General features: G+C 36.7%; 1 protein-coding gene across 1 annotated transcript in view; it reads left to right on the plus strand.

Annotated features, from left to right (window-relative positions):
- NUFIP1 (nuclear FMR1 interacting protein 1) overlaps window positions 1-15,135 on the plus strand; it is a 46,876-nt gene extending 31,741 nt beyond the window's left edge. The window contains exons 8-10 of the mRNA XM_023731601.1: window positions 7,431-7,547; window positions 12,807-13,036; window positions 14,532-15,135. Of these exons, the coding sequence (XP_023587369.1) occupies window positions 7,431-7,547; window positions 12,807-13,036; window positions 14,532-14,687 (503 nt within the window). The 3' untranslated portion in view covers window positions 14,688-15,135. The remainder of the gene's footprint in view (window positions 1-7,430; window positions 7,548-12,806; window positions 13,037-14,531) is intronic.
- Window positions 15,136-15,344: the final 209 nt, after the last annotated feature.

Here is a 15,344-nt window from a genome sequence, read left to right on the forward strand (position 1 = left end):
AAGTTCCCCTCTACCCCCATCTCTTTTTGATATCTTATTAGTTAGGACCCAGCATATTTTGTTGCTTTTGTCGAAATAAATATGCAGCATATTTTATGGTTTTCCTAGGCTGTAGTCTTAAGCAACAAGTGTGAGCTAGCAAGAAAGCAACTTTCCAGCTGCTTCCTTTCTGGCATTATATGCTCTAGGCTGTTCAGTAATGTGACATCGAAATCTGTGTCTCAGCACGCACAGAACAAAGAGAATTCAATCTGTTAGTCATTTGATATAATGTAAATATAGCTATTGTCATAGTACACCAGAACATCCATCTGATTATGCGCTGCCATAAGCTGGGTGGGTTTCAGGGAAATTAAAGATAAGTTGTAGAAAGAAGCCAGATGGGAAGCTTTTACCACTGGTCACTAGAGTTGGACAAGACATTTGAAGGGTGTTTTTGTTTTGGGGTTTTTAGTTTTGCTATTTTCATTTCTGTAGGGATTTACTAAGGTTCTACATTTTCTTTGCCCAGCACTATAATTCGCAGAAGTGTTGGGGATTCAAAGTAGATACACAGTCTGTCCCTGCCTTCAGGAAACTCAGTCTAGTGATAATTTTTAGATTTTTTTGTTGTTGTTAGGGACATGGTGGGCATGTACGAGAGAGAGAGTTTGAGAGTTACCCCAAGACAAGTGTCGTTAATGTGTTAACAGTGAGAGAATTTATTTGAGCTGGTATTTTATACTCATTTATATAATCATTTTAAGCTTGGTTTTATCATCTTCATTGCTGCTATTTTTATTTTGGTATTTTTAGTACAGAGAGATGTTTTAGCTGCTTTTATTTAAAAAAGTAAGTAAAATTTCTTGAGTGTTACTTTGTCAGCCAGTGCAATGACTTTAGCATACGTGATCTTTCCAGGATAGCTGCTGAAAACGCCTGTGTTAGCACTTCTGGATAGGTCCCGTGCCTTTGGAACGGCTTCTTTTGAGATGAAAAGTCACTGAAGAGGATGTTTTGACAGTGCCAATAGGAAGATACCCCTTTTTAAATTGTTACTGCATGTGGTAGGGAAGGAAGAATCGTTCATTGTGTGAGCTCCTGACTTCACCCTTTGGGGAGTCAGTCTAGTGTACCCATTGCCGTCAAGTCAATTCTGACTCATAGTGACCCTATAGGACAGAGTAGAACTGCCCCATAGGGTTTCCAAGGCTGTAATCTTTTTTTTTTTTTAAATTGTACTTCAGACGAAAGTTTACAGAACAAACTAGTTTCTCATTAAACAGTTAGTACACATATTATTTTATGACGTTGGTTAACAACTCCAAGACATGTCAACACTCTCCCTTCTTGACCTTGAGCTCCCTATTACTGGCTTTCCGGTCCCATCCTGCCTTCTAGTCCTTACCCTGGGCTGGTGTGCCCCTTTCGTGTCATTTTGTTTTATGGGCCTGTCTAATCTTTGGCTGAAGGGTGAACCTTGGGAGTGACTTCGTTACTGAGATAAAAGGGTGTCCGGGGGCCATACTCTCGGGGTTTCTCCAGTCTCTGTCAGGCCAGTAAGTCTGGTCTTTTTTTTGTAAGTTAGGATTTTGTTCTACATTTTTCTCCAGCTCTGTCCGGGACCCTCTATTTTGATCCCTGTCCAAGGCTGTAATCTTTATGGGAGCAGACTGCCACATCTTTCTCCTGTGGAGTGGCTGGTGGGTTCGAACCACCAACCTTTTGGTTAGCAGCCAAGCACTTAACCACTGTGCCACCAGGGCTCCTTCAGACTAGTGTAGTGATTTTAAAAATGTTCTTTATGACTCTCCAAACAATGAGCACATCTAGTGCCCAGATCTTGGTTTCTAAATATCATTCTCCAATCAAAGGCACTATGGCCTCTTGGAGAAATGACTGATTCTAGAGCTGGGTGGGGAAAATAAAAGGTGAGCCTAGAGCATCAGATAGTGCCAGATAGTAAGAAAATGCTCAAAAAACATAAGGACATGAGCATTATCCTTCTGATAGGGGCCAACTTGAAAGAGTTCCCCATAGCCAAAGCTGGAACAATTTGAGCAGCAAAATAAAGAATAATAAATTATAATCCAGAGAACAAAATAAATATTTATGAGTCTATACTGATATAGGAGCCCTGGTGACGCAATGATTAAGAGCTTGGCTGCTAACCAAAAGGTCGGCAGTTTGAATCCACCAGCCACTCTTTGGATATCCTATGGGGCAGTTCTACTCTGTCCTGTAGGGTTGCTATGAATTAGAATCGACTTGATGGCACTCGGTTTCATTTTGGTTTATACTGATATAAATGATTGAATAAATCTGAGGGAGGACAAATCTTTCTTACAGAAAAATTTCAAGTAATAAATGTAGAGAAATGAAGGAAATAGCAAATCACCACTGGAACATCACATTGTTTCAGGAGAGATCCACTGATTCACTGATTAATGCTAAAATTAGTGCCAAAACCTTACGGTAAAACAGGACATTTGCATCACCTCAAAATATTTATTAATAACTGTAGTAGTTTTAACATATGTCCAAAAATCTTTAATATCCCTTCCTCCAGGAGGTGGAGCTTACTTCCCCTCCTTTCGAGTGTGGGCTGGTCTTACTTCAAGGAATGGAATAATGCAAGAGAAAGATAGTAACTCTATAGTGGAGAAGACCCCATGTGATCAAGGTTAACATTAGTAATAAATCATGTTGATTTCATGGACTCCCTGATGTGACGCGGTGGGAAGGGCACATCTCTGTAGCATTCTTCTCTAAAACCCATGTTGTTGGGTGCCGTCGAGTCAATTTATGACTTACAGCAACCCTTTGTGACAAAGTAGAACTGTCCTAAAGGGTTTTCTAGGCTATAATCTTTATGAGAGCAGATCACCAGGTCTTTCCCCCACAGAATCTCTGAGTGGGTTGGAACAGCCAACCTTTCAGTTAGCAGCCAGGTGGTTAACTGTTGCACCACCATCCCATTGCCATCAAGTTGATTCCAACTCAGCGACCGTATAGGACAGAGTAGAACTGCCCCATACAGTTTCCAAGGCTGTAATCTTTACAGAAGCAGACTACCACATCTTTCTTATGGAGCAGCTGGTGGGTTCTTAACTGCCAGCCTTATAGTTTGCAGCTGAACACTTAACCACTGTGCTACCAGGGCTCCTTTATACACATGTATGCCTACATACAAACGTATATACCTGCACATATATTTTTGGTTGTTTTTGCTGTTGTTGCAAAATTATATATGCCGTAGCAATTGCAACAGATCCTACTCTTTAGTGACCTTGTTCACCTTCATCAAGCTGTGTACTCTTCACCCTCATTACCTTTCCCATTACCAAAAATAACAAGTGTCTGCTATCTAAGAGAGTGAACCCGCCTTCACTCCACCTCCACCCCATATCCCTGGTAACCACTAATGAACATTAGTTTCTGTATATTTACTTTTTCATGTCATTTCATAAAAGTGAAAATATACAGTATTTTTTTTTTTGTGCTTGACTTATTTCAAGGAGTCAGAATCAACTCAATGGCAACTGACTTGTTTTTTTTGGGTATTTCGCTCAACATAATATCCTCCAGGTTCATCCATGTTCCAGGATGTTTGGCGAGCTCGTTTTCTTTATTGCTGAGTAGTATTCCATTGTATGTATGCACCACATTTTACTTCCTCATTCATCTATTGATGGGCACTTCAGTTGTTTCCATCTTTTTGCTATTGTGAATAGTGCTGTGATGAGCATAGGTGTGCATGTGCCAATGTTAGTTTCTTAGTTGTGATAAATGCACCACGGTTATAAGATGATAACGTTAGGGGGAGCTAGGTGAAGGGTAAATGCGAATTCTCTGTACTGTTTTTGCAACACTTCTGCAAGTCTAAAATTAGTTCAAAATATAAAGTTAAAAAAAAAAAAAAAAGGGAAAGGAAAAGGGCCAACATATAAGCCTGTTAAAGCCTCACCTTTTGATTCTTGAATTTTGAGGAACACTGTCCTCCAGGGTTTATTTCCCTACATTTTTGTTTTTTTCCTACTATTTTCTGATTACAAAAGCAATACAGAAAATGTGAGGGAAAACTGAAAAGCGTAAAATAAAAAACAACCTACTTTCTCAACTTACGGAGGCAGCCACTGCTCACGTTGTGGTGTATATCTTTTCAATATTTTCTTATGTGCATGTATATGACTTTGTAATAAAAATGGGGTCATTTTTAAAAGAGAAAGAACGAGCTTTGGATACAGACAGAATTAGGTTTCCATCCTGATTCTACCTCTTACTTGCTCCATGATTCTGTGCCAGTTAACCTCTTTGAACTTGTCTTTACTCATTCATGCAACAATTTGTTCTTCAAATATTTGTTGAGTACGTATGATGTGCTGAGTGATGTTCTAGGCTCTGAGGATACAGCAGTGAACAAAGCAAAAACCCTTCTCTCCTGTAGCTTGCATTCTGACTGGGGAAGATAGTACACAGATACATAATATGTTGGGTTGATATAAGTGTCAAGGAGAAGAGTAAAGCTGGGTAAAGGGATAGAGAATGATGGTCAGAGAAATGGGTGTGCTACTTTGTATAGGGTTATCTGATAAGGTGACATTTAAGCAGAAATCTGAATGAAGTGAGGGAGCTGATGCCAAAGGGGATAGCCTTCCAGATAAAGGGAGCAGCAGGTGCAAATACCCCAAGGTGAGAGCATGCTTCTTGTGTTCAAGGAACAGCAAAGATGGAGTGAAGTGAGCAAGAAAGAAGTGGTAGGGTATTAGATGAGATAAATGGAGAGCCAGATCAAAGAAGGGTCTTGTAGGCCAGGGAAGTACTTGATGTTTTACTCAGAGGTTGAGCAGAGAGCTGATGTGATCTAATTTATGTGTTTAGGTATAGATTAGATGGTAGGGAGGGGTGGATAGGGTCATATTAGGGAGACCTTTTAGAAGGCTCTTGGAATTGTCCAGGCAAGAGATTTTGGTGGATTATACTAGGGTTTTACTAGTGGGAGCAATGAGGAGTAATTTGATTCCAGATACATTTTCAAAAGAGAGCTGACAGCGTTTTTAATAGGTTAGATATGTGAGAGGAAAAGAAGAATCAAGAATGATTGCTAGGTTTTTGACCTAACCATTAGGAAGAAAGAGTTGTCATTTATTGAGATAGAGAATATTGGAGGGCATGTTTGGAGTAGAAATCAAGTGTTTGTTTTTGGACATGACGTGTTTGCGATGTGTGTTTAGCATCTGAGTAGAAATGTTGAACAGGCAGTTGGATATATTATTCTGGAGTTCAGGGGAAAGTCGAAGGCTGGAGATAAAAATCTATGATTCATCAGCATATAGATAGTATTTTAATATTTGAGATAACATGAGATCATCTAGGGAAGGTAAGGTATAATGAGAAGAGGTCTCTGAGAATTGGACCGTGGGGCACGCCAGCATTTTGGAAGTTGGTCAATGAGGAGAATTCAATAGGAAGACTGCAGAAGGAGAGCCAAGTGAAGGGTTCTGGAAGCCAAGCAAAGAAATTGTTTCAAAAAGTAGAACAGGATTGCTGTCACATGCTCCTACTAAGTTAAGTAAGATGAGGACCAAGAAATGACCTCTAGATTTGACAACATGGAGAGCTTAGGTGAACTTGGGAAAAAAAGTTTTACTGGTGTGGTGGGTCTGAAAGACTGGAGTAAATTCTGGAGTGGCTTAGGCAGCAGAGATAGCTGTTTCAAGTTTTGCTATAAAAAGGAACGTAAGTGGAGCTATAGCTGGAGGAAGATGTTATTTGCATATTAGCATTGACCATGGAGACATTTTGATAGGGTGGCATCATTTTAATAAGAACATTTTATATATGTAGGAGGCATTGTAGTCCACTGTTTAAGAATTAGATGTTGGAATCAGACCAGGATTTAAATTTGGACCCACTTGTTTTATAGTCAGAGCCCTGGTGGCACAGTGGTTAAGAGCTATGGCTGCTAATCAAAAGGTTGGCAGTTCGAATCCACCAGCTGCTCCTTGGAAACTCTATGGGGCATTTCTACTCTGTCCTGTAGGGTCACTCTGAGTCGGAATTCACACAGCAGCAGTGGGTTTGGTTTTCTCGGTTTTATAAATATCTTACCTGAAAGAAAAGTTACTCAAATTTTCTGAATCTTAGTTTCGTTCTTGTAATTAATAGTGAAAGTGATATAAAGATTAAATGAGATCATGTTTCTAAAGAGCGTGATATTCAGCCGTTATAATACTTTTTGGTACCTTTCTCTGTGGGTCTTGGAAGGAATACAACAATTTGGCCTGTGATAATTGTAACAGTGGGATGAATAATCTGCATTCTAATATTATGGTAGATTTCTGTTTAATCCACTAGTGACATATATATATATATGTATATAAAACAGTGTATTTTCTCTTCCTTTTGTTAATCCAGGAGAAAGGTAATAACTTGGCTTAAATTTGACAAGAAACAGTTTTTGGGGAGTGTAGTACTGAGCAGTATGGGTAGGTGGAGGAGAGAGGATTTAACTTTATCCACCAGAAGGCAGTAATTCAACAGCGACTTAAACATATACTGCCATTTCCCACTGTAGTGTTTTGATTTCCCCTGGATTGACTTGGTGAACATTAAGTGCTCGGTCTTGAAGCATTTCGTATTGGTTGTGGGTTGAGTTGGTTAATTATAATAGACAAGTTACTTATTGTTCTCATTCTTCAGTCAGGCTTTATTTTTATTGGCTGTCTACATAGATTTAATACATTTTTACAGCTGCCAAAAATAAATGTAGTAGGTGGTGTCCTGGGGCTACGGCTAGTCCTACTGGCTCTGATCAAACACTTTACCTTTGGCAGGCCCTTTAATGCTACTTCTGAATTCTCACGCTTGGCTTGTTTACTTAAGTTCTTAGATGTTCTGAATAATAAAAATGCTGGGCAGACTCATTTCAGTATAACGCTTTGGCTAAGCCTAAATCTATAGGGTGGTTTAAATATTTGTGTTCTTAAAACCAGTCTTAAAAACAACAAAAAGGGTGAATTTTTTTTATACTTTATTTATTATTAAGTCTAATTTTCAGTCAGTGACCCTAATCCAGTGAGGTTAAATAAGTTTCTGAACTTCCTACTACCTGTTAATGAGTAGCAAAGACTGTGTAATTAAGTTAATTAAGAAAAGGCCCAAATTCGTAATCCATGAAGCATGGTAAGTAATTGAGCTGTGTATAGCTTCCATTTGCCCACTCTCCTCTCTGGGCAAGTAGTTTTCTCTGATCATGAAGATTTAGACCAAGGGTAAATTTTTTAGGTCTCCTGGAATTAGTTTTTTTGGGAAGATTAAGGACATGGACAGAAATTACTTTCTTCTCACACAGTAACAGATGAGATGGGGGCTGTCAGCTTTCTTTTTATGATGATAGATCATTTTGGTTACACTGTTTTCATCTTAGATGTTTTTCCGATCTGTTTCAGAGTCTGATAAGGAAGACAGACCACTCAGTACTGTCATACCCAAGGAAGTGACCCCAGCCCTGTGCTCACTAATGAACAGCTATGGTAGCCTATCAGGGTCAGAGAGTGAGCCTGAAGGTAAGTCATGGCGTACACTGTTACAGTTATGTTTCTTTTGTTACTTTTTACCTTTGTGGCATACTGTGCATCACTAACATCCAGGATGCACATTCTTTATTTGATTTTCAAATTCCTTTTTCATTTGATACAGAAATAAAGTTCACATAGGATAAAGGCAAGCTGGAGAAATGGGGAAATGTGTTGCTACTCTGTGAGGAAAAGGCAAAAATAATACAATATACAGAAAAGACTAGGAAGAAGAGAAAATATCCACTAATGGACTGAAAGAAAGAAAATACTAAAAGATATAGCAAAGGAAGTTAGTTTCTTCTCTCTGCTCCCAAGAACCTTTGTCTTAACATGTTTAACATGTTTCGTAGGTAAAGCGAAGTTATTTTAAATATATATCGTGCATTGCTGTTTATAGAACATATTTACATAAGTTTTCTCATTTAGAGAACGTACAGCCCTATACTTGTGGTTGTGTTAGCCCGTGTGTTTTAAAGATTGGACAAAATCCTTTTAAGAGTCTTTCTGAGAATTCAGCAACGCTCAGGATACATGTCTTACTTATAAAGATAATGTCACAGATGATAATGTGTGGGGCTTTATTTTAAAGTGTGTTGTTAGGATAAACCAGCTTAATCTCTTTTAGGAACACCTAAAAGAACCCCAAGCAGGCTACTGATCTGATGCAGCGTGGCAATTCTTAATCCAAAGCTCTTACGGGCTCAATACATTATAATACGTTTATCAGTAATCCAGCATGTGCTTAATGAATAAATCTTTATCCTCCTATCGTGGAAATCTGGCTCTACATTGCTAATTTTATTTAGGCTTGACCAACCATGAGAGAATTCATGTGTCTGTATCTTAGGACAAGAAGCATAATCAAAGTAGGAGCTGTAAAGAGGGTAAAAATACAGGGTTTAAAAGTATATGTGTAGAATGAAGGGAAGACTTGAATGTGATTGGATGAAGATGGCAGCACTTTTAGTGTTGACTAGAGATCATCAATGTTTGTGTAGTTGGGGGATGCTGACTGAGGAAGAATTGGGCTTTAATATGAAAAATGTTTAAAGCTATCAGTAACGTGGGGTCGCTGTGAGTCAGAATTTGACTTGACGGCAATGGGTTGGTTTTTTTGGGTTTGTTAACATGGGGATTTTTTTTTTTTTATGGGGGATGGCTTACTGTAGTAGCTCGTTAAAAGCTACTTGAATTTTGAAATATAAACTACTTTGGCTTTATCAGAGTGTTCCTTAACAGATGGTTGCCTCCTGTTTTAAATTTATTTTTTAAGAAAAACAGTATTTATTTCTCATTCTTGTTTCCAATATACTGATATGATGGTGGATTTATTCTTTAAACACATACTAAATTTCCTGCTTATCAGCTGTATTTATAACAGGTGATAGTAAAGAAAGCTATTGCTAGATTACTGAATCCCATAAAAGCATCTTATACTAAGTTTTCTTCTCTCTCAAGATGAAATCTTTAATAACTTTTTATACTTACATCTTTATTTGGAGACTTTCACTGTTTTTCAATAAGAAGAAAGAAAGAAAACTGGAAGGGGTCTTTGAGGTCACACTCTTTCATTTTATAGAACCTTAAGCGTAAAGAGGATAAGTTTGCAAAGCTAGTATGTTGCAGAGCTCATGTAAAACCTAGGTTTAAGGGCTTAAAAGTCCTAAGAACCCAATTATATTGCCTTCCATTATAGTCTTTCTCTACGTGGTATGTGCTTTCTTGCTGCACAGTAATGAATAATCTTATCTTTTCTTACAGGTAACAGAATATTAACTATAAAAAGATATTTGATTTTGTATATTTTGACATATTGCTTAAGATGCCCTGCTTTAAGGAGGAAGCTCTTGCTCCACATTCATAAGTCTTAAGAGTTATTTTATGTAGCAGATTTCTAGCTTTCAGTGTTAATTTTGGGCTATAGGATGAGATATTGACACATGGAAGCTTGGAATAAATAAACCAAGGAAACAAAGTGGGCTTCTCTGATCCGTGAAATAGCATCTAGAAGACTGCATAGTTAAGTAGACCCTAAATGGAGATGAGTAGTCTGATTCTTTCTAACAGATTTTAACTACTGTGTCTACATAGTTAGGTTCTGTCTCAACATAAAAGTGTATTTAAAAAAAAACAACCCATTGCCATTAAGTTGATTCCAACTCACAGCGACCCTGCAGAGCAGAGTAGAACTGCCCCACAGGATTTCCAAGGAGCACCTGGTGGATTTGAACTACCACCCATTTGGTTAGCAGCCAAGCTCTTAACCACTGCGTCACCAGGGCTCCTGAAAGTGTATTGTTGTTATTGTTAGGTGCCATCCAGTTGGTTCCGACTCATAGCGACCCTTTGTACAACAGAGCAAAACACTGCCAGGTCCTGTACTATCCTCACAATTGTTATGCTTGAGCCAGTTGTTGCAGCCACTCTGTCAGTCCAGCTTGTTGAGAGTCTTCCTCTATTTCGCTGACCCTCTGCTTTACCAAGCGTGATGTCCTTCTCCAGGGACTGATCCCTGCTGATAACATGTCCAAAATATGTGTAGAGGGCCTTAAAACGTTAGTAGTGCTTTTCCAGAAAGAGTTTTAGACAAGGAAAGGGTCCCCCAGAAAGACTAAAACAAAGGTAGAAGTTTTGTTTAGTTCCGGAGCTCTCAGAATCATTGACATATAAATAGGAAAGAAAAATTTAATGAGTAGTGTTTTCATATGGGCTGGTTTGGTATCTGTCATGAATTTTACATGTTAGCATTTTTATACCATATTAGAATTTGAATATAGTTTCACAACTCCAAAATAATTAAAATGTTTCTTCAAACTGGTTTGGCTATGATTGGGACATCTCCAGATTGAAAACTGATTCAAAAGGCTGCAGACCAAAAAGAGTGACAAAGATCTGAATGAACCAAAAGAGAATATTTAAAAATGTGTTGAATTGATGAACATTAGATTAAAATACGATAGTAAACTGAGAAATGTAAACTCCAAGAAAGAGAAAAATATAAGCCGTCCCAGTTCCGTATTCCTTATCAGAAAATTGACGATATAAGCTCTGATTCATCTGGTGTATGTGTGCCTGGATTGAACTGGGATGATCAGTACTTGATGAGGAAGGGTCGCTATGAGTCAGAATTGACTCGACGGCGGTGGGTTTGGTTTTTTTGTTTTTAGTGCCCTGGTTTTTCTTTTTGCCTTTAATTATTATCCCCATAGTTTTGAACTCTATAATGCACTTTGAGAATTCTTAGCTTCAGTCCTTGTCTTTTTCTTCTTTTTCTTTTCCCCATCACTTTGAAGGCACATCATCACCACTATCATAGCAAACAGTTACATGGTGCTTACTGTGTGGCAAGCACTGTTTTAATTATCACAACAACGTCATGAAGTAGATACCATTGTTTATCCCCACTTTACAGATGAGGAAATTTAGGCAGACATAAGTAGCTTGCCTGAAGATCACACACTTAGTAAGTGATGGTACTAGGACTTGAACCTAACAATCTTGCATCAGAGTCTGTGCTTCTAATATTAGCTATAAAACCAAACCCAACCCACTGCTGTTGAGTCGACTCTGACTCATAACAACCCTATTGGACAGAGCAGAACTGCCCCATAGGGTTTCCAAGAAGCGGCTGGTGGATTCAAACTGCCAACCTTTTGGTTAATAGCCGAGCTTTTAACCACTGTGCCATGCGTGTCCTTTCAAGTGTAATTTTCACATTAAGTCCTGAGTGTGAGTGTTGAGAGTTTTGAGGGCTATGATTAAACTCCCACAGTCTTATCTATGTAATTGAACCTGGTCTCTCAACAATTTAAGGCTCTCAATATATCTTTATATCACATCAGCCTGTAATTGATGGTAATCAAATATGCAGAATAACCATTATGGAGAGGCGGGGTATTATGTCCTTCACAGGGGTTACTTTCTGTAGCTCTTTGTGAGTGTGTATGTGAATTTGAAAAGCATGTGTATTGGGTCAACTGTTCTTTGTCAATTTGAGCTGATTGCTAGTGTTGTCCAGGTCTTATATATCCCTACTCATTTTCTGTCTAATGGTTCTTAAACTACTGAGAGTGGAGTTTCAAGTTTCCAATCATAATAGTGAATTTATTTATTTCTCCTTTCAGTTCTGTCAGTTTTTGCATATGTGTGGAAGCTGTTATTAAATGTATTGTTTTTGTCTGCTCGATAAATTGACATCTTTATCATTAGAACTGTCCCTTTTTTGTCCCTGGTAATATTCCCTGTTCTGATGTTTACTTTGTCTGATCTGATATTGATATAGCCATTCCAGCTTTCTTATGGTTAGTGTTTTTGCATGATATCTTTTTTCATCTTTTTACATTTAACCTGTGATTTTACACAGGCAGTCCTTGCTTTCCAAGATTCCTTGGTAACTTAGATTTAGTCTCAGTTCAAACCATGCAAAGCAAGAATTAGCTCCATTGAAAGTTGGTTTTTGTAGACATCTTGCTCTTATTATTCATCTGACCATCTCTACCTTTTAATTGGGATATTTAGACCATTTACATTTAATGTAATTACTGATATGATTGGGTTTAATTTTAACATCTTACTACTTTTTTTTTGTTTGGCTATCCCATTTTTCTTCTTTTCTGCTTCCTTTTGGATTTATCCTGTATTCAGGAAAACAAATATTTGTTATATACCATTTGTTTTATTTTTAGAAGTTGCTCTAGGATATATAGTATGTAATTTTAACATCACAGCCTAACTTCACATGATATTTTACCATTTCACATGTAATTTAAGAACCTTGCAGCAATATACTTATATTTTCTTTCTCCCCTTTTTTATGCTGTTGTTATCATAGGTTTTATTTCTACTGATGTTATAAATCCCACATGCAGTTATTATTTTGGTTTAAATACTAATCTTTTTTAAAAAATTTAAATGAGGAAAAATGTCTTTTGTATTTATTCACATATTTACTGTTTCCAGCAATCTTCGTTCCTTTGTGTAGATCCAAGTTTTTATCTGGTATTATTTCCTTTGTAGGGATTACTTTCTGTAGCTCTTTGTGGTGGTCTCCTCAATTATTGGCAGTTATAGCTCCCAATTTGAAAAGCATTGGAACATATTGTAAATGCCTTGTAAAATCATACATAATTTTAAGTTATAAAGTAGCCAATATTATGGCCAGGGGGATTAACAATGGGATTTTTTGTTGTTATTTTTGGAAGTTTTACTTGTTTTGTTATTTTTGTATTTATATTTCATCACACTTAGAAACTCCCATCAAGACTGAAGCAGAAGTTCTGACAGAAAACCAGGTTCTTCTAAACAGTACTCATGAGAGTCCAAGTCACCATGTTCAAGAGACTATTAGAAATTTCTCTGAAGCCAAGCCTAAGAGCCCAAGGAAAAATTTTAAAAAGACAAATCCTAAGCAGAAAAAATATCACAACTATCAAACATTATTTAAACCAAGAACACACCATCCAAATCTCCTGGAAATGGTAAATGATTTTTCTTTACATTCTAATCTTTGTGTTCTCACATCGTAAAGATGGAGCCACTGGATTTTTTCCATGTGTGTATGTGTGTGTGTTTTGAGGTTTCTAGAGACACATGTTCCTTGAAGACTCATCTGTGTATCTTAGTTTTGAAGCTGTGTTTGGCATGTAGCTGGTGTTCAGTAAATGTGGAATAACTACATTTCTGTTAAAAACTGCTTAAAATAAAAGAATCTAGATTTGACTGATTGGTAAAGAAATATTGAGGTTTTTAAGTTTTTCTTGAAAACACAGTTTAATAAAATGGCAGACTAAAGGGAGAAAGTGGTTTTTAGTACAGATATCTGTTCAGAAATACAAAGTAATGAGAAGAAAAGGGCTGAGGTTTCTTGATTCTCATTTCTTCCCTTTGGGGATTCTCTTCATTCTTTCTCTTTCTACACCTTTATTATCCCCAATCTCTGTGATCAAGTATTCGATCAGAATATTTGTTTATATTTGTGCATTGTTGGCTTTATTCTCAGCATGATGTGCTCAAAAAAGTAGTCTCTTTTCCTCAAATAATAAAGAGGAAGTGGTGCATTGTTAGATTTTAAGTAATGGATATGAGGCTGTTCAAAGATTTTCATATCTAAGGGTGATAAGAATATTCCATAATTTTTAATGAAGTTGCAAAAGTAATCTGTTGACATTCTGTGAAAGTCTATTTTTGCCTCATTGGGTAAGTGCTTTATGCTGTAGCTAAGGTGTTCTGTATGGCTATACTCTATGAGGTGTTAAGTGTAGACACAGTCACTTTATTAAAATGGAGCTGAAGTATACCCTCTGTTTTGTAATTTTCTGTTCTATATAAAATGCACTTTTTAAATGTTTATCATACTTCATAATTAAGTCATCTTTTCCCTAAAAGTTCCTAGGCTATATATTCAAAGTACATTAATGACATCAGAAAACAAATTGAGTAGTTGCTTTATCCTTTCAGGCAAATATATGATTCCCTGGTCATGTACTTACTCTACACTCCAGGGATTTTTAGCTTTCTTTCGATTAAAGTAAGCACAGAAATGGGAAGTTAGGAAAGTCAAAGACTGTTGAGGTTTTTCTTTTTTACTATTAATTTCATCATTACTATATGTGATATATATTGTTTATCTTACCAATTTCTAGACTGTTGATAGATTTAGGTTTAGAGGTCCTTTTTAACATGATGATTTTTAGATTAAAGAATTTCAGACTCGTAAGCCTTTTTTTTTTCTACCATTTGTTAGGTACCCCTAGAAGAACCCCAAATGTGAGCATGTGTGCTCTTTAAAAAGCTAGATAATCTTTATATAAGTTAAAAGGAAATGTCCTTCCATTGTTTTTTAGCAAAATAATTAGTAAATATACATCTCTTATTCGTCTATGTTCTTTATATGGAGAAAACACACTTAATATTTTAGGTTGTATTTCTCAGCTAGATTTTATTTACCAACTGATCTTTTTATTATTTTTTTAGCTTTTGGCTCCGGACATCAGACATGAAAGAAATGTGATTTTGCAGTGTGTTCGGTACATCATCAAGAAAGACTTTTTTGGACTTACTGCTAATTCTGTGAAAACTGAGGATGTTCCAGCCTGCATAACTGAAGCATGTAAAGGAGTACCATCCTGAAGTTAGTGGAGGAAAACCTTTTTTTTAAAAAAGAAAAAAACCTGCTTTAGTAATTGTAAGCGTCTTAAGATATCATGTTGGATTTTTAAGTCATTTCTTTGAACCAGTGCTAATAAATACATAACTGATTCTTAAGGCTGTGTCTTTATTGTTGGGATCATACATAGTATTTGCAGGCAGAATTTTACTTATTTGTATTTATTTGTATGTATTGCTATTATGTAAGGAAGTCTGCTATTGGGCAAGTAAAGAATTTGAAGATACTGGTTTAGTAGGAAAGAATGAAGCATTTGAAATGTTTAATTCAGCCAAGCAAAGCTGGAAGTTGGGTGGAGAAATACAGACAGGTGTTTTGTTTTTAATGCAGGAAAGAAAGAGTTGTTCTTTAACTGTAGCAATGAAGGATATTAAAATAAAAATAAAACAGAGATCAAATTTATACTATTAAAAGGTCTTGAAATTTAAATTTTCCCTGTTTATTTCAAAGAATATGTTTAAATGCACCTACCTACTAGCATGACCTAAAGTAGCTCAAATATTGAACATTTGATATATTAATGTAGATATGGCCTCTTGTGTATGTTTAAACTCAGTTAAAGTCCTTTTTTTTTTTAATTGTACCTTTATTCCCACTGTGAAAAAGTACAGAAAGTATAG

Source organism: Trichechus manatus, unplaced genomic scaffold (assembly GCF_000243295.1).
Source record: "Trichechus manatus latirostris isolate Lorelei unplaced genomic scaffold, TriManLat1.0 scaffold00044, whole genome shotgun sequence".
NCBI classification, from domain to species: Eukaryota; Metazoa; Chordata; class Mammalia; order Sirenia; family Trichechidae; genus Trichechus; species Trichechus manatus.